The sequence below is a fragment of the Diospyros lotus genome, chromosome 12, assembly GCF_014633365.1.
Source record: "Diospyros lotus cultivar Yz01 chromosome 12, ASM1463336v1, whole genome shotgun sequence".
NCBI classification, from domain to species: Eukaryota; Viridiplantae; Streptophyta; class Magnoliopsida; order Ericales; family Ebenaceae; genus Diospyros; species Diospyros lotus.
Window position 1 is genome coordinate 7,043,579 of NC_068349.1, and position 20,860 is coordinate 7,064,438.

At 34.7% G+C, this 20,860-nt stretch overlaps 1 protein-coding gene across 1 annotated transcript; it reads left to right on the forward strand.

The window, feature by feature from the left end:
- Nucleotides 1-7,274: 7,274 nt before the first annotated feature.
- LOC127787258 (probable methyltransferase PMT20) lies at nucleotides 7,275-12,194 on the forward strand. Its single transcript, XM_052315221.1, has 8 exons — nucleotides 7,275-7,492; nucleotides 8,771-9,073; nucleotides 9,171-9,319; nucleotides 9,422-9,617; nucleotides 9,943-10,153; nucleotides 10,419-11,094; nucleotides 11,242-11,319; nucleotides 11,573-12,194. The coding sequence occupies exons 2-8, from the start codon at nucleotides 8,798-8,800 to the stop codon at nucleotides 11,793-11,795; spliced, it is 1,809 nt and encodes a 602-aa protein (XP_052171181.1). The 5' UTR covers nucleotides 7,275-7,492; nucleotides 8,771-8,797; the 3' UTR covers nucleotides 11,796-12,194.
- Nucleotides 12,195-20,860: the final 8,666 nt, after the last annotated feature.

Below are 20,860 nucleotides of genomic sequence, written 5' to 3' on the forward strand. Positions count from 1 at the left end.
ACATAACTATAATACATACCTGTCTAATCTGAATCCTGCAAACATAAAAACTGTAAACACATATTATGGGCAATATGCCTATAGCCCCCTAGTCGACATCAGGCGAGCATCTCATAACTGAGATATAACTAAACTGATACTAGTGGGATTCTCGCAGACAAGCCGCCTGACGAGCATAATGCAATGCTCATATAAGTGCTAGCACACGATATGTAGTGCTCCATATAAAATCATGCTCAATACTTATACAAATGTGTATGCACAATAATCTCACAAAATAATGTTGACTATGTCATAATGAACTGCTAAACATGGTATATGATTTTTACCAGCAATATTGAGATACAAAGATTCTGAAATTTCTGAGTATAGGTAGGGCATATTGGATTTTATTATATCTTGGCATAAAAATTCAATATTTGAATAATTGAATATTTATATTAAATTTAAGACTTGCATCGAGAATTCATCTTAAGCCATTCGGATGCCATATGATAAGATTCGGATGATTGAGGAAGCATAAGGAGCAATTCAAATGAAGCAGTAGCCCATTCAAATGAAAAAAAAGGGACTACAGCAAGCTCATTCGAATGGCAGAAACTCATTCGAATGACAGAGGCTCATTCGAATGATAGATGATATATAACAAAGGCTATTCGAATTTGATTAAGGACTCATTCGAATGACTCATAAATTCATTTGAATGAATTTGACAATTTTTTAACTTTTGAACTTGCAAAAAGCGACTCATTCGAATACAACAGTACTCTTATTTGAATGACAGAGAGACTCATTGGAATGCTAGACTATACAAAACAACAACTTATTCAAATCTTTAAGGACTCATTTGAATGACAAGAAAACTCATTCGAATGACAATATCAAAACTTCAAAAATACATATGAATGATACAATAACACATGACTCATTCGAATGATAAAGGACTCATTCGAATGACTGATACATTATAAGGGAAAAACTTACGATAACACTTAAAACTCATTCGGATGCCTCAAAACTCATTCGAATGACACAAGACTCATTCGAATGACTGAAATCTCATCAAAATTAAAACTCACGATAATAGAGACAATATCTTGAATCAAGAACTTATCTTACTACACCATTCCAAAAGAAATCTTGGGAGAACAATCCCAACTGATATAGAATAATATCAAGATGGATAAAACAATCGTTTCTGAAAGAAAACGCTAAAAAGAATTGTGCATGGCTTATCAAATCTCACTGGATAATGATATATCGCATGAATATATATACATATACATGAGCATACCATTTGATTAAACTGAGAACCCAAAACAAAGAGTCTTGGTATTCTGAGATCATTATTAATATGATTTGAAGATCATATTTAAAAGATTCACTATAAAGAATCACACATATCTTCTTCATGCACTCACTGTTCTACGAATATATATATATATATATATACACACACTGGAACTGATATAAATCTGAGAACTCAATGAAGCGCTGGAATAAACTGAGAACGAATTAACATGAATCTGTAATGAAAGGAATTACAGATAGGATACTTGCCTTATGCTAACTCTGATCGGATCGAATCGACGACTGCAACTAGAAATCTTCCTAAGTAAAGACTTGGACCCACTGTTGGCTCTTGCTCTCTGTTCTTGCGGCGTGTAAACTCCAGCTATGGTCAATTATCTATATATATATAGATAGTCTTAAGCCCATCTCATTCCCATTATAACTTGAAGACTCGCAAAACCTTCTCCTATTGAGACTATGAGACTTTCAATTCTCACGCACGTTTGGTTTCCCTCAAGAACACAACTCTTAATAATAATTAAATTCTAATTATTATTTAAATCTCTAAATTACTTTCATGCCCTTGCCTTTAATAAGGAAATATAATTAAATGCTATTTAATTGATATTTAAATACTATTTTCTCAATTAAAATCTCTAAATTACCACATTAATAATTAATTAGCAAAAATCCTCCAAACAAAACTGATTAAGAATTTTAATAATTTCTAAATAAAATCTAAACCCTCTAATGGATCGTTACATTTATTCTTCCCTACCAACTTATAAGCTATAAAACACCCTCTAGGTATAACATAAAACCTTGTTTATCTATATTTCTACCAAGTGTTTTGCATTAACATTACATTTCGTGGTTTCTTATTATTGATAATTTTCTTTTAAGTTATTCATTCTTCTGTACTAAGAATAAGAAATTAAACAAAATATTTCGATACTACAAGTAACAAGAATAAGAAAAAAGATAAAGAGAACAGAATTAGAAAAAAAAAAAAAAAAAAGGCTCTCCTATCAGACCTTTCCTATTGCCATTCCAAATTGTTTGTTCGAAATAAATGAGCTTAAAATTTGAAATTTAGTTATAAATTGGAAATTCAGTTGAATTATACAAATTTATGTTTTGAATGAATATAGAATTTTAAGTTTTATTTGTTGTTATTGTCTAAAATACCCTTGATATGATAACTTTGTTAAAGTTAATCAAATATTTAGAATTATTTCATATCAAGATTGACAGTTTTATAAGAAAATATCTAATATATTTTTATATGGATTTTAACAATCATAATTATTAAAATCAATTGACAGTTTTGCCCTTGATTGGGCTCTAATTTCACTTTTTTTATGGAATAGACTAAAATAGCTAAAAACCTTGACATCTATGACAATGGTTATATTTATTAAGATATCTTGATAGATAGTTTTCAAGGTGGTGGATAAATGATACGTTGAGATTACTATCAGTAGATTAAGACTTCGATACTTGGCTTAGACAAGGGTTAATTGTTAGTCTGTAATTTATTTCATCTGTCTAATTCGAAGGCATAAGCGGTGAGAGACCGTGTAAGGATGATAATTTTAAAATATCTTAATAGATATAATTATTAATATGTGATTAATGAGATATTTGATTCATAATTAATATGTAATTAATGAAATACTTCACTCAAAATTTGTACTCTTAATGGATACATTAGGAAATTAGTTAAGGGTCACAATTGTAGCATGTGAACGGTCTGATGCCAGTCTATAGATGAATACAAACATACCACGTGAATGATTGAATTCAAACCTGGGGGTCGATCTTGCTGGAGAGGGGGCTTAGGCTTGGGTCCAAGTTTGACTCTCTTAGCCAAATTTGTCACCCAAGCTTTATAGGTCTTCTAGTTAAATATGGGTTTTGGGCTAGGATTTTGTCATAAGGAGGGATATTTTTGTATTTTTCAAAGTATTGGGTTACTCTATCAATAATCATATCATCCAAAACTTGGTGAAGAAGGGACTTATACTCATAAAACTTGAGTTGAAGATTTGAAACTAGACCATACTAGGTCCACAGCCTAGCCTGGGCAGCCCTGGACTAGATCTCTGCCCAAGAAATTCGAATAATCTTTCCATCTAAGCTGAGATTCTTACACTAATAACAGATCATATCGACTCCGAACAACTTACACGCTAATTCTCGATCATCTCCTAACCTCCATCAAATTTGAGATCCTTAGAGATGGCTCCTATCAATACCGTATATCTCGACTTCTTGTCTTCCTATGACGGTCAACAACACACAAGACACTTTCACTTTTATATAAATAAGTCTGATTGTAAATCAAGATATATTCTTTTCAAGCCTAACCCATACTCTATTACTTTAAACTCTTATTGACTTGAGCGTTGGACTGCTTGCAAGTACCAACTACCCTTTTCGAATCGTGACACTTTGTCGTCGAAATAGCCAACTTTGCCAACCCCTTGGGTCAAAAAGAACAAAAACTTAATAATATTACTACTTAATAGTTAATATTAGACTAAAACTCTAGAAAAAAAAAAAGAAAATGTGATGTAGAAAACCAAAAAAAAAGAAGAAGCAAGAATATAGATAGGAAAGCATAGTCACATGCAAAATCACATGCCACATGGAATTATTAGGGGCTTGTCTTTGATAAATGTTTGTGACACCTTATAATATGGACGTTTTCCCATAATTAATAAACTAAATGCAATCCAATTTCTTATCTTATCAATTATCATATCATATTATAAATATAACAAAAATGCTAACTATTTTCTCATCTATTATATTGTTATGATATTTATATATTAATATTTTAATATTTATATTAATATATAAATATTCTTATAAATATTAAAAATGAGTTTCGAAATAACATCTCGAGAAATATAAAGCCCTCGTACTTCACTATCCCACGAGCATGCGAATTTGGCACCGACGGTCCCACTTTCCGCTATAACCTTCCAATTTTATTGCTTTGAGTCATTTCCGTTGGGGCCACCAAAGCCATGCCATGTGATCTTTGTTTTTCCCCATTTGGGCATTAGTAATGGCAACATTTGTCTTATTTGGGGATGGTTTTAATTTTTGCGTAGGGTTAGTTTTATTTAGTCATATTCATATTCTTGTCTTTATAATTTTTATATAATTATTTAAATTTTTGATTATTTAAATTATAAATTATTTATTTACGAGTCAATTGCACATCTCACTAGAATTGAGTTAGACTCTGTAACGCATGCACGCTGAAATGTCCAAATTATCCCTTACACACATGCAAACTTCCGTTGTCGATCATCATCTTCGTCATAACTTTTTCCTTCCAGTGGTCAACGACGATTGAAAGGTAAATGATGGAGAAGAAAATGGGTTAGGACAAATAGGGTTTGCAGAGGATAAGAGATTGGCGGAGATGGTGGCTTGCAATGAGACTGAGTGGGTAGTGTGGCTGGACAAGAAGTAGTCGGCGACGAGGTAGGAGAGGTGGCCGATGTCAAGTTCAGAGGATGGAAGAGAAGGTGTGGCAGAGATATTAGTTGACAACGAGGATAAATGAGTAGTGTGATAGGACAAGAAACAACTAGTGACAAGACAGAAAAGGTGATTGGTGACAAGTATATATCAAGAATGGAAAAGGTGTTGTAAAATTAGTGACTAGTAACAAAATTGGATGGGTGGTGTGACTCGACAAGAAGTAACTAGCAACGAGACAAGAGAGGTGACTGACGATTAGTACATAGGATAGAGGAAAAGCTGTGGATTTTTTAATTATAAATTAATGTGATAAAATTTCTTGGTTTTGTTTGAGCAAAAACACAAACAGGATGTGTATTTTTATTTTACACTTTGTATAACAAAAATTATTTATATTGTTCTTTTGCTATTGCCGTCAAAAAGTAGAAATGGACAAGAATAAGATATTAAGATGTTTGAAAAACCCAATTTATTTATTTACTTCTATCCTTATTATCACAACAAGTCATGATAAAGTTCAATAAAATAACATTTAATGATAATAATTTAATTAATTGTAATATATATATATATATTTAAACCATGATTAGGTCCTACACAATCGCTAATTTAAAAGGTATTGGTAAAATACACAATTGCTTCATCACATTATTTAAACTTACTTTTGGTAAATAAATAACATACTTCACCTTCAAGTGTTAGCTTTGGGTCATCATGTGGTTTAGTCATTAAATATACTAAATTATTGCTTTTGAGTTGGAAAATGGATCTGAATTCGTCTTCTCTATGATGGTGGTCCCTTGTTGTCAATAAGGAGCCATTTAGTGGGTGAATTTCATAATTTTAGAATGAGGCGTGGCTTATAAGTATATCTTAGAAAGATATTTTGAATAATTTATTTTCATTATTAATATGTAAATTCACCTAATTATATATATATTAAGTCAAAATAAATAATGTTGAACTAAAATACGATTAATATTAATATTTAATTGTCACAAGTCATAAAATAAGTTTGGGTTTTCAAAGTCAAGATCCAAAGGCCCTTTCCTTTGTTTTTGTTTGAATATAAAAGAAGAGGAACAGGGGAGTTGAAAGTGACAATGGGGCAAGCAAAGAATAAAATGGAGGGCACCTTAGGCTTAGTGTCGGTGTGATGGGAGGGCTGGTCTCAATTCATATTTGCTTTTGCCCATCTAGTAATTAAAAATATAAATATCATTGTCTACCCCTATGATACCATAACAATTACCCATAAAAAATTATATTATAAACTTAGCCATATATAGTAATTAGTGTTTTTTTATTTTTAATTAATTTAGGGTATTTTAAACTTTGACCGACTAATCTCCAAAAGAAGTGGGCTTTACTCCAACCCACGCCCATAAATAAATTATGATAAAATTTTCATATAATATTTGAAAGAGATTTCAAACCTAAAATCTCATGTATATTCACTTTCTGGGATGAGTGTTCTTGCACAGCTCTTGGTACTCGTGTCTTCAGTTATGGTAGAAGAGATAAATCGCAGATTGACTGTTCGATTCTTACATAAGACAATGATCAAATTCGTAATTCATCAAATTAATACTGATATATTATTTATTCGACAGTTCAACTTATATCTCAATACATTTTCATCCCTTATTCTTACTACAAGGGCCACCATGGGGTGTTAATTTAGAGTTTTAGTAGGGCTACTAAAACAGTAAAGTATATATTGAATTCCCTTTACTATATTCATGGTTGGATCTACTGCAGTGTGCGGAAGCAAGCTGAAAGTCAAAAGCGTGTGATGTACAGTGAGTTCCCAAATTAAATAAACAGAATAGACTTGGCAACAGTTACTAACCTCATCAATGCCACCGTCATTGGTACTTGCCATCCATACTCATCTCTCAATCTAAAATTGTGAAATTTAATAAATATATTTTATTTTTAAAAATCATCGATCATGTGACTTTTTTTTGTTAAATAAAATTAAAAAAATTATATATTATTATCTCCTTTATTTAACATATTTTTTAATAAAAATATAATACATACTGATAATATCATTATCTGACTTATAATATTATTTTTTTATTTTTAAATAAAATATATATTTAAAATAATAATTAACATCGCTATATATATATTGTTGGCTAGTTACATGCATATACACAGAAATTGAGATTTGATGACAGCCTTGTCAAAATCAAAAACATGCTGTAACAGTTTTATTTTCCCGGTTGCCAAACACCAGCTTAGCTCCAGCCTCATCACTTTCTGTGCAAACTTTTCAATTCACCTTGACTCTTACACAAGTGTATTCTGTATATGTGTGTATAAATTTATGAATTTATGTATATGTGGAGAGAGAGAGAGAGAGAGAGAGAGGAGGAAGAAGCTTCTGATGAAGCAGTAAAAAAGAAAAAAAAAAAAAAAAAGAAGGAAAGAAGACAGCTAGCCGGCCAGAGTTTTATTTAAAGTTTATAGCTTTCCGAGTTTTATGTGTGTGTGTGAGGTTGAGGCTTCTGGGACCTTGCCCACCCTCCTTAAGTCTTCTTCTTCTCGCTCTCTCTCTCTCTACAATTTAAGAGGGATTTATCAAAGACCCATTTGTTTCTGAAACATTGCAGCTTTTGTTGGTACAAGAGATTGGGCAGTTGTCTGAGATATAACACAGCCTGAGGTACAAATCTTCCCAGAACGAAAGGTAACACTCTCTGTCTTTCTTTGTAAGATCTCCTTTAGATCTTTAAATCCTCCCTCCATCTCCTATTTTTTCTGCTTTCCACTGCTAAACCAGCAGATCTTCCAGCTAGTTTTTTATTGTCTTGGGAAGCAGATCGGGCCTCAGACATTGGGTTCAGATTTTAAGCTGATTCCAGTTCCAGATAGAACCCTTTTGGCAATTCTCAAATGGGTGGTCAAGAAAAGGATTCGAAATTATCATTTCCACATGGAATGTGCATTTTTTCTTCGCCACCGTCCCTGTTTTTCCATGAACGTGTAGAAAAGTTCCTTTGGTTAATTGAGTCAAATTTGTCATCAAACTCCAGATGAATTATGTCCATTTCTTGGACCAGTCTGTTCTTTTGATAGAGAAGAAAAATCGCAGATTGGTCAATATTGATAACTGAACACCATCAACTTATCCTTGGTGTAAAGAATAATGAAATTATGTGCATAATTTGTGTATTTTTTCATGTCGTCTGCCTTTTTGCATGTTTGGTAGATTCATTCATTCTTTTTTCTTGCAACTTTTTTGAGCTAGTGGTTAGAGGGCCCTCAACTTTATCATGAATGCTCAATTTTCAGGGTTGGGACCGATTTCAGTTGAAATATTTAGTCATAACTGACATGGAAAGTGTAATAACATGGCAGTGACTAGCAAATCTAGTACTTGTTTTGTAGGTTTTTTTCGATATTTTTGGTAGTGTTTATTAACCCATAGATCTGCATTAATCCCCTGTTTTTGTCCGACCGTGACCATTGCTTCTGGCTTTTATTAACCTCCCCTTTCTCTTTTCCTTTCCCGTGAGCTGGTCTGTCCTACAAACCGTGTTCTTGTCTTTTCTTTTCTTCCGTGTGGTGCTCATCTGTGTTTGTTAATTTTTGTTCTTTCATCTTGTAAATTAATGGATTTTGTGTAATGAAGTGATTAACGATGCACGCAAACACACACATCAACTGAATCTCTTGTCTGACTGCTTGAGAATCATTAATCTCTATTTCAATGACTCTGTAATCAATGATCTGATTTCTAAAACTTGTTAAATCAGTTCAACTGCTTTCCCTTTTGGTTTGCTTAATATGGTATGAAGGGTTGAGTTTGAAGTTTCCAAGATCTTTATTATCTTTTGTTTGAGATTTGGGTAATCAAACAGTCCAATGGAGAAATTATGTGTACCCATTGAAAATCTCACTAATTTTCTGATTCCTATTCTCCTCGTGAAGATTTACCCCTACAACGAGTCTTACATATGTGCAGGTAGTCGAGAAGTTAAGATCCGGGGCCATGAAGCAGAAAGATGGAAAACCATTTTCGCAACCCGACAAAAGTTCCAGGGCAGTCCCCATGACAATAATGTTTGTTGTATTATGTGGGTTTTCATTCTATCTGGGTGGCATCTTCTGTTCCGAGAGAAGCGCTTATGTTACAGAAGTAGTCACCAAAGCTGTTGAATCTCCAAAGAAAACCAAAGTCGGCTCTACCCATCTTGAAATCAAGCCTGTTTCCTTCCCTGAATGCAGTGTTGACTATCAAGACTACACTCCGTGCACAGATCCGAAGGTAACATCTTATGAATGATTTCACAGCATCAAGGCTTGTGTACTTGATTTAACTATGGCTTAGAAATATTTATGTAGATGACTTAATTTTTTTACAGAGGTGGAAGAAGTACAGTGTCCACCGGCTTTCTTTCTTAGAGCGCCACTGTCCTCCGATTTTTGAGAGGAAAGAATGCCTGGTTCCTCCTCCGAATGGGTATAAGGTACCTATTACATGGCCCAAGAGCAGGGACGAGTGTTGGTACAGGTAATGTAGAATGCTCGAGATTTTAATACGACAGAGTTGCTGCTTGGATTGGTTTGCCCGTACATGAACCTTACTGAACTAATCATTTGTATCTGGCTCTAGAAATGTGCCTTACGATTGGATCAACAAGCAGAAGTCAAATCAGAATTGGCTGAGAAAAGAGGGGGAAAAATTCCGCTTCCCTGGTGGGGGTACTATGTTCCCCAATGGTGTTAGTGCTTATGTTGATTTGATGCAAGAACTGATTCCACAAATGCGAGACGGGACCATTCGAACTGCCATTGATACCGGTTGTGGTGTGAGTTCCTTATCACCATCGACTTCCTTCTTCCCTTTCTGCACTGGTTGATCACATGGGAACAGTGACATTGTTGTATGTTATATAGCTTGTGTGCTAACCTACACGTTGAATTGATCCCATTCATGGGTATCTGCTTCATACCATCTGCTTGAAAATGGTGTCTTTCAAATTAGTACTGGATATAGAACAATGTGATTATAGGTCTTCTTGAATAAAAAAAAAAACTATGCCACCATAAAGATTAGCAATGTTAGTAGTGCATATTTTTACTATGTGTTGAATACTTTTGCCACTAAAATCTTTATGATTGCTTAATGTATAGGTTGCGAGCTGGGGAGGTGATTTACTGGATCGTGGAATTCTTACAGTTTCCCTGGCCCCGAGGGATAATCACGAGGCTCAAGTGCAATTCGCTCTGGAACGTGGCATTCCAGCGATTCTGGGCATCATTTCAACTCAGCGACTTCCTTTTCCCTCTAGCTCTTTTGACATGGCTCATTGCTCAAGATGTCTGATCCCATGGACAGAATTTGGTAATTAATCTCTCTCAACCCATAATGACAGTTTTTCATTTTTGGTAGAGCACCACAGTCATTAGATGCGTTCTTCTTATTGACCTTTTCGAAGTTTCTCCTATTAACTAACGATGCAAGACTAGAAGTCTAAAAGAACATCCTATTCAATTTATGTTCCTTACATTGCTAAATCATAATTTCATATGTTTGTTGTAGTAGCTGGAGTTCTTTTTTATCTTCCATTTGCAGCAAGTATTTATAACCAAAGGACGTTATTTTTCAGGTGGGATCTACCTTCTAGAAATAAACCGCATACTCCGTCCTGGAGGCTTCTGGGTTCTGTCTGGTCCACCCGTGAACTATGAGAATCGCTGGAGAGGCTGGAACACAACTGTGGAGGAGCAGAAATCGGATTATGAGAAGTTGCAGGATTTGCTAACATCAATGTGCTTTACTTTGTACAAGAAGAAGGATGACATTGCTGTGTGGCAGAAATCTAAAGACAATAGCTGCTATACCAGGCTTGCAGTTGCGGATGCCTACCCACCTAAGTGCGACGATGGCACTGAACCAGATTCTGCATGGTACACTCCACTCCGGCCTTGTGTTGTTGTTCCAGACCCGAAGCATAAGAAGCTGGCACTGAAATCCATCCCTAAGTGGCCAGAACGTTTGCATGTAGCACCTGAACGTATTGGTGATATTCAGGGCGGCGGTTCTGGTGCCTTCAAGCATGACGACAGTAAGTGGAAGGTAAGAGTGAAGCACTACAAGAAGTTGCTCCCTGCAATTGGTACCGACAAGATCAGAAATGTAATGGACATGAATACCGTTTATGGAGGTTTTGCTGCAGCTGTGATCAACGATCCCCTTTGGGTGATGAATGTGGTCTCCACCTATGCGGCCAACACGCTTGCTGTTGTCTATGACAGGGGCCTTATTGGAACCTACCATGACTGGTAATTCTGAAATCACTGAATTGATTCATCGTCCTGTTTTTGTTACCAGTTGGCTGGCATATATCAGGCGGCCTCTCATTTGCATTATTGTTCGTAACATACTAGATGGCATCTCTTTCTAATCCCTAGCGTTGCTTGCTGTTTTAGGTGTGAGGCTTTCTCTACATATCCCAGGACATATGATCTCCTTCACCTTGACGGGCTTTTTACTGCTGAAAGCCACAGGTAACTAGTGTTTCAATAATACCTGCCGGTGTCTAATGTGGCTTAGTTATCTAACTGTCTGGTATATCAAGACACTCAAATAACTTTGGAAATGATAGCCCTTAGTGACCAGAATTACTAGTTAGGTGTCACTGTCGTGCTCTTAATTCAATTTTACGAGTACAGAACACGCATCCCACAAGACAAAAATGACCATTCTTGCTGTGGAAACCGAAAAATGTCAGGCTCTGACATTCGGCTAATTCTCATGCAGATGTGAAATGAAGTATGTACTCTTGGAGATGGACAGGATCCTGCGACTCAACGGGTACGCTGTAATCAGGGAGTCGAGCTATTTTGTGGACGCAGTTGCTACCATGGCCAAGGGGATGCGATGGGGATGCCGAAAGGAAGACACGGAATATGGGGTTGAGAAGGAGAAAATCTTGATCTGCCAGAAGAAACTTCGGTACTCCTCCAAGCAGAGTTCCAGTTAAGAAGGAAGGAATGCAATGAATCTAAAGGAGGATTGAACCCAGCATTCATAACATCAGATCAGGCATAGGAGATAGGAGCCAAGGTACCCTACTGCCATAAAGAAATTTGTTTCATAAGTAAAAATGTCAAAAAAATTCAATTTTTGATTTTAAAAATACTAGTTTTACCCACCCAATAATATTTATTTTTTCCCCACAAATTTATGTTGATTTTGATATGAAGTATTCTTTCCAAATCAAAAGGTGATCTCAGAATTGTAGTCTTCCCCTTTGTGTTTTGGCTCTCTTGTCATGGTAATGTCCTTAGACCTAAATGTGCAATTTGTAATGCGTTCAAAGGTCACATTATGTAGCTTCCTATTTTGTTTATGTAATGCAATTTGTTATAATTAGCAGCCATTTACAAGTTGCAGCATCTAGACATAATTAGTCACTTTGATCGGCATTTTGCACAATATTCATATAAAATTGGTTCTCAAGTGGCTCAAGGGTGACCCACATTAATGTCAAACTAAGAAATTATAAGTTTGATTTTTTTTATTTTTTAGATAATTTTAAACAAAATAAAATAGATTAACTACCTAAGTAAGCCACTTAATCCATGATTTGCACGTCGGGCCGGGCTTCATTGGCTGCTCCAGAAGCCATAAAATTAGATTTAAAGCAATTGTAATACTAGATTGTAATGTTTTGAGGCGTGACAGATGTTACTGATCTTGAGGATAATTTTTATCCCCTTGCAAAGTGAAGGTATCTATCCCTCAAGATACAAAAAGTTTTTCTAAAAGTCATGTGCATTTACGATTCGGGGACGAAATGAGTAGCAAGAAACAATAGATGAAACCTAGCAAAACAATGGTAGAAAAATGGTAGTAGGAATGATTGGAATGGCCAATCGATTTTGGGTGCGTCACAAGTGTAGCTAGAGGCTGCATTTATAAGCAAGCAAAGCTAAAGTTGAAAGGAAATTGGCAAGTGGGAGGGACTAATTCAAATATATAGAAAACAAAAAAGAAGAAAAAGGATAAGAGGAGAACCAATTAGTTGAAGATTGTTCTTTCTCCAATGATGAAGACCAATTCAATCATCATCCTTTTGGGTAAGATAAGATTAAAATAAATTCTACAAAGGAGAAAAAAAAAAACAAGAAAGCCAACAAAAAATTACAATGTGTGCACTAGCTTTTAATAATATGTACAATCTCATGATAGTTTGAGGCTGGGTGGTTGTGGTTGAAAAACTTTTAGTATTATCATTACCATCACGACTCCTTTTGATTTTAACACACAAGGTGACACTAGCTTCACCTATGTTTTTCATATCAAATTTAGAAGCTAAAAAACCTTTAGTACTATATATTATCTCACGATAAGTATAAAAAATAAGCATATCATTCACATACAAATTTATAATTACACATTCATTATTAATGATTTTTGTGTACACACATTTATCTATTTTAATGAAAGAAAAACCATCACTTGTCAAAACTTGATCAAATTTTTTATACCATTGTTTAGGTGCTTGCTTTAGTTCATATAAGGATTTAAGCAGTTTACAAATTTTTGTTTTCTTGACCAGAGATAACATAATCTTTAGGTTGCACCATGTAAATCTATTCCTCTAGATCTCCATTCAAAAATCCAGTTTTTGCATCCATTTAGTGAATATAAAGTTTGTGAATTGAAACTAAACCAATTAAAATACGTATAGATGAGATTTTGGTCATTGGAGCAAATGTATTAAAACAATCAATGTTTTGTTTTTTCGAGTAAAATTTTTGGTTACTAATCTAGTTTTATACTTGTCAACGGAACCATTGGGATTAAATTTCCTTTTAGAAATCCATTTGCATCTAATAAGTTTAGCTCTAAGGGTGCGTTTGATTGTAAGCATGAAACTTGCATGGAAAGAAAATAAGTTCTAGATAATTGAATTACCTAGAAATGATTTGTATGGAAATTATCAATTAAAGATGTTTGATTGACTTAATTTTTTACCTAGAATTTGTTGTACTTTTCTAACTTTTGGTGTTTGATTACCACTATTTTTCATGGAATTAGTTATTTGTTTCAAAATAAATTAATATGACTAAAAAATGAACAAAAAAACTCAAAATAAATTTAATAGAAAAAAATTGAACAAAAACTCACATAAACAAATGATGTGGCTGGAAAATGAAAACATAGGATAAAGTAAAATTAAAAACTCCAAAAGCAAGCATATGCAATGAACGCGGGGGAGCTTGGAAGGGGGCCAAAAACCAAAAAATAAGGGAACAAAAGTTGAAGAGGAAGATGAATGACGGTCTGGAATGACAGTGAAGATGAACAACAGTCAGCAGCCGAAAAAGAAGATGAATAGTGGTCGGTAAAGATGGCGACGAACAAGAAAGGGAAAGGTCGGTGACGAACAGGAAAGGGAAGGGTCGGCGACGAACACAAAGGGGATCTCAGAGGTCGGCCGAAAACCTTGCTATAGACAAAGAAGAAGATTATGATAGTCAAGAAAAGGATCTCAAAGGTATTCAGCGAAGATGGCGACGAACACGGTAGGCTGCTTCTCAAATTTTAATTCCCTGGAAAAGTTTTTCCAACCCTTTCTGTGAGAATTAGTTTTTCAGCAAAAGTTGGAATTAGCCATCACGTGACCAAAAGATAGAAATCATTTTCATGAAAAATTTGGGTAATCAAACACATCAAAACCTGGAATTTGAGTGGGAAATGGTTATTTTCCATGAAAAAATGTGGCCAATCAAACAGGGCCTAATAGATAAATTAACTAATTTTTAAGTTTTATTTTGTAAAATGGAATCAATCTTATGGCTTTCTTCCAAAACAGTTTATCACGAGAAGATATAGCCTCACGATAAATTAAAGAATCATTATCAATAAGATAATTGTAAAAATCATTTCCAAAGGAATTTTCCTTTCTTAATCTCTTACTCTTTCTAAACTCTTCATTTATGTTTTTAAAGACATTCTTAAGGAAAGGTACATGAGTAATTCTTTTAGATTTTAATGGAAAAATATTTTCAAAGAATTCAACATTCTTTGTTTCAACCATAGTATTACAATCAAACATATCACTTTCCAATGCAAGAAACCTATATGCAACATTATATTTAGCATAACCAATAAATATGCAATCAAATATTTTTTTATCTTATTTTTCTTTTCTTAGAATTTGGAAGCATAACTTTTGCAAGACACTCTCACACTTTCAAATATTTCAAGTCAAGAGTGTAACATTTTCAAACTCATAAGATGTCTTACCAATTTTCTTATAAAGAATATTTTTTTGTAGATGACAAGCAAACAAAATTGCTTCCCTCCAAAGATTATAGGTGTGTTAGAACTAACAAATATTGAATTTATCATTGCTTTTAAAGTCTTGTTTTTCCTTTTTGCCATGCCATTTGATTTAGGAGAATAAGAGGGAATAATCTCATGAATTATTCTTTATTTCTCTCAAAAGTCATTAAATAAAATATATTTACCTTCTCTGTTTGACCTAACTCTTTTTATTATTTTATTCAATTGATTCTAACTCTTTTTATTATTTTATTCAATTGATTCTTTACTCCTGCTTTGTATAGAGGAAACATGCTAAAGGCCTCATCTTTATTTCTCATTAAATATACTTTTGTATATCTAGAACAATCGTTAATAAATATGATATAATATTTTTTACCTCCTCTAGTTCTGGTTTGTTTTAAATCCCCCAAATCAATATGAATTAAGGTTAAAAGTTCAGATTCTCTTTGTTTTAAATATTTCTCATTAATTTAGTATCAACACACATTTCACATTTATTTAAATAAGAATTATTTATTTTAGTTATGAGTCAAAGAGATTGCATTTTCTTAATACATGAAATACTAACATATCTTAATCTAGCATGTCACATATCAATAGAATCAAGCATGTAAACAGAAGAAGTTGCATTCTCAATAATTATTTCATAAACATTAAGTAAAAAAAGACCCTAATTATAATAACATTTGCTCACAAAAATATTATTTTCGTTATTACAATCTTGTCAGATTCAAATGACATCTTAACCCTAACCTTGCTTAACAAAGATATAGAGACCAATTTAGTTTTAATATTTGGAACATGAACAAAGTTTTGTCATATGCGAGTTTGAGAAAAATCTTTCCTTTTCCAAGAATTGATGTAGTTCTTGAATCATCAAAATAAATTATTTCTTCTCCTTCTCCTACTGGAATCTAAGAAAAAAAAAAACACTTTTATTTACATATATGTGTCTGGTAGCCTCAGAGTTTACCACCAAATCTTTTACATTGGCCACAATATTCATTTGAGAAATGATCGCGACAATAACATCATGTACTTCAACCAAATTTGCTTTTGGTTGAGTAGGATTATCATTTCTCACTCTCTTTCTACACTAAGGTGCATGGTGCCCTGATTTTTCATAGATAAAGCAATAACATTTATTTTTCTTGAAACTAAGGTTATTTGTTTTAAGTTTATAATCATATTTATTTTTGTGTTCATGCCTTTTGTTGGGATTTTGAAATTTACCTCGTACTAAGTTAGCCTTGGACGTCATTTCCTTTGCCTTTGCAAATTATAGCTCTTGGAGGTTTGTTTATTCAATGATGATGTGTACAACTAGGTCTTCAAGTGACAGTTGTTTGTGCTTGTGCTTAAGTTGGTTCTTGTAGTTGTTCCATGATTTAGGAAATTTTTCAATGGGCAAACCGGCTACAAATTCTTCTTGCAACACGATATTTTTAGCTTTCAAGTCTTCTAAAAGCCTGTGGTACTCGTTGATTTGTACCTTGATTTCCTTGTCATCCACCATTTCCCATCGATAGAACTTTCCAATCACAAACTTTTGTTTCCCAACATCTTCGGTTGTGTACTTAGCATTCATGGAATTCCAAATTTTCTTCACTTCCTTATAGGGAAAGTAGCATCAAATAGTTCATTAGATAACATACTAAGTATTGTGTGCCTATATATTTTATTTGCAAACATCCAATGGTCTAACAACTTGGCATCAACACTAGCTTCGTTAGGCTTTGATTCAATGAGTGCATATGCCACATCGTAAACATCAAGGATTGAATAAACCCTTTCTTTCCATCTTTTGAAGTTGTTCCCATCAAACAACTCGATCTTGGAGACATTGGGAAATGGCATTGCATCTTGCATAGGCAGGATTGAATGAAGCACAAAACCGACGGCTGTAGCATAAGATGACGAGGAATGACATGGTTAGCAATAGCAGAGGTAGTGGCATGATCGATTATAATAGCCCCAGCAGTGGTAGTGGCAGGGGCATGATCGGCGACAACACAACTGATAGCGACGATGTTAAAGGAGACATCCATGATTATCCTTAAGATTGTTGTATAAAAAGGTAAGGATGGATAGTAAACGTAAAAAAAACTTAAGGTGTAACAGTAACGCCTCACTTTTTCGAGCGTTAAATAACTTAGAAATTTCGGGAATATATATATATTTTTCAATATAAACCATTTCCAGACAATCCTGTTTTACCTCCCCAGCATACTAAATAAGAATCAATAAGCCAAGACATGTAATCATCATAAATGCAGAAGCTAAAATCGAAACCTGATATGGTATAGAATCGTAATCCACTTTAATCATAAAATAAGAATCCGTACCATTACATCTTCAAATACTTAATTACATGGAGACTCATCATTAAGAGATAACAATTAAGTTCCTCAAAAATACATTAAACCATAACAATTATACATGATCATCAATATGATAATATATCCTGAATCCTCATGAGGAAACAAACACTGGGACAACTCGCCAAACCCATCGGCCACATCATCACGTGTCGTTACGTCTCAATCATCTCCTTGCCATATCTGCAAGTCCTAACTGGAACGTTTGAATGTTTCAGGGGCATAGCCTGATTAGAAGATGAATCTTCTAATGAGGGTTTAAAAACATGATACTTGAATACATGATGCAAATACATGAACAAACATTGCCCTAGTGTAACTTCCCAGACCCAGTCCGGCACGGAATCCTAGGCAGAATCTTGGCATCTCCAGTAAGATAATCCTAACGTTATTTCATCAATTGCCTTTAGGGAATTACGGCTACACTCTTAAGGTGACATCCCACCCCCATGCACAAATATTAATATGACAATAATGTCGTGCCATGCAAATATCATGACTTTCCATACAATATGACAAAATGAATCATATCTTTCATAAATATCATGCATATATAAGCAATCATATCTTTCATAAATATTATGCATAATAAACAATCATATCGTATAGGATAGGGTAACTCACCTTTTCACGAGATTCGAAATACCTCGAAAGACACGTATCGCCTCGATATGCATATCCGGCCTCGATTTTCATGCCAACTCTCGAAAGTTGCACCAATCACTTTTTCTTGAGCACATAAATCATAAAAACCATATTTAGTCACTAAATATCCTAATATTCCAATTTCTTTCCTTTTTCCTTCATTTTTTTTCCATTTTTTCCTTCTAAAAATCCCAATAAATACTCTTGAGACTATTTTCTCAAATTTCTTTCCATAACAATTCATAATAACCTATTAACATTAAGAGAAAATTACTAGACTTACTTGGATACTGCATTTTCACGTAAAACGAGACTATTCGGTGTGAATATTGAGACATCATGATGACAAACACCAAAACTTTTTGCACAAACCCCCGTAAAACATTTTTCTCGATTTTTGGGAATTTTTTTTAGAATTTTTGGATTGTCCATGCGCTCGCACACTCCTGCACGCGCCTAGGGCTACTGGGCGCGCGTGAAGACCAGCGCGTGGCCGGCATATGCCAGTTGTCTTCTCCGGCGACGGCCTTGCCGGCGTTTCTGGTTTTCGATGCCACTTTGATCTCCTTGCTTAGTCGATCCACACGGACCATCTTGGGGCTCCAAAGGATGGTCGAAAGGCCTTCAACCAGAGGCTTAAAGCCTTGGCCGAAGCTTCCGCCTCCCATCTTTGGCAAAGCTCGAAACCCTACCAAACCTCTTCAAAATTTCCAGAATTTCTCTTCAAGCTATGTGCAACAAAAGCCCTTTATTTTGAAACCTTAATTCGTTCGAAATCAACCTTGATTTGAAGCTCCAACTCTTACAATTTTTGGCCTTCATGGACGCCTATTTATAGGCAAAATCAAGCATCCAAAAGCCCTTGGCCGCCTTACCCAACCCTTTAGGAGTCTCTACCTCCCTTAGATTGGCCTTGAGCGAGTCTTATCCGACAACCAAAAGCAATTTGCAGGCACTCGATCGCGCGACCATTTTCGATCGGATTTCTTCAATTTTCAGCCACCCTTGTGGCTTTTATCGACCCATTCCTTTCCAAAAGTGTTCCCCGACCATCCCTCATGCAAACCTAATGGCTTTCAACGACCCTCGTGGCCTGGTCAGTTTGTCATTGTTGCCATCTTTGAGTTTTTTGCACTCTGACCCCTCAACTTTTGGCCTTTACCCTTTTGGCCTTTTTTACTTAGCCCCTAAACTTTTCAATATTGCATTTAAGATCCCCAAGTCCTAAAACATCAATTTGACCCCCGAAGATTCCAAAAAAAATATCGTTTTGACCTCCCTCTGGCAATTTCAAAAAACTGCACTTAGACTCGAATTTTTGTTTTGGCCCTAAACCCTTTCATTTCTTCCTGAAACCGCTGAAGGGTTGTTCCTTATGAAAAAACGAAGCCTCCTCAAGCTTCCGTTGACTTCTCGGAAGTCGTCTATAATAATTCGGTATTGCAACCTAATTGGCAGTTGCATTTTAACTGTACCGAAAACTATTCCCGATCTCATTTCTTTTGATGTCATAAATCATGCCTCGAAATACTCATCACGGCCATATCATTTTCCTTTGGCATCTCAGCTCCAGGGCACTCCCTGCAGTCGATTCGGTCAATTTTTTGGGCTATTTAGATATCAATCTTCCCCGAAATTTCATTTTTCTAATAAAACACTTATTCTCAAATAATCCAAATTTCTTGGGTATTACAGTAACAAACATCACCAGCCTTAAGGATAATTTCCACACCTCAAAGCGATGCAAAGCCTAAAGTGGTTAATCCTCAATATACAACAAACTCTTTCAAAAGTTGTATACACTCATGGTTTTGGGGACGAAATGAGCAACAAGAAACAATAGACTAACCCAACAAAACAATGGCAGAACATTGGTAGTAGGAATGATCGAAATGGCGAATTGATATTGTGAATGTCACAAGTGCAGCTAGAGACTACATTTATAGGCAATCAATGCTAACGTTGAGATGAAATTATCAAGTGGGATAGACTAATTCAAACAAATATAAGATAAAGAGAAATAAAGGATAAGAGACATGTTATTTCTCCAAGGATGAAGACTAATTCAAGTCTCATCATTTTGTGTAAGATCAAATCAAGATAAATTTTGTAGATGAGAAAAAATAAACGAAAGGAGCAATAAGAAACTAGCAGAATAGTGAAAGCAAGAATGATTGAAATGGTTAATCAATTTTGTGTGTGTCACAAGTACAGTTAGAGGCTACATTTATAGGAAAGTAATGCAAACATTGAGAGGAAATCGATGGGTGGCAGAAATTGATTCAAACAGATAGAAGATAAAGAGAAGGGAAGGATAAGAGAAGTACTAGTCAACTAAATACCTGCTCTTTCTCCAAGGACGAAGACAATTCAAACCTTATCCTCTCATGTAAGACCAAATCAAGATACATTCTATCGAGGAGAAAAAATAGACGAAAGGAGCAACAAGAAACAAAAGGCGAACCCAGCAAAACAATGGTAGTAGGAATGATCAAAATGGCTAATCAATTTTGTGTGTATCACATGTGCAACTAGAAGCTGCATTTTTAAGCAAGCAATGCTAACGTTGAGAGGAAATTGGCAGGTAGGAGAGACATATTCAAACATATAGAAGATAAAAAGAACGGAAGGATAAGAGAGAAGAACTGGTCAACTGAAGACCTATTCCTTCTCCAAGGATGAAGACCAACTCAAACCTCATCCTTTTGTGTAAGACCAAATTAAG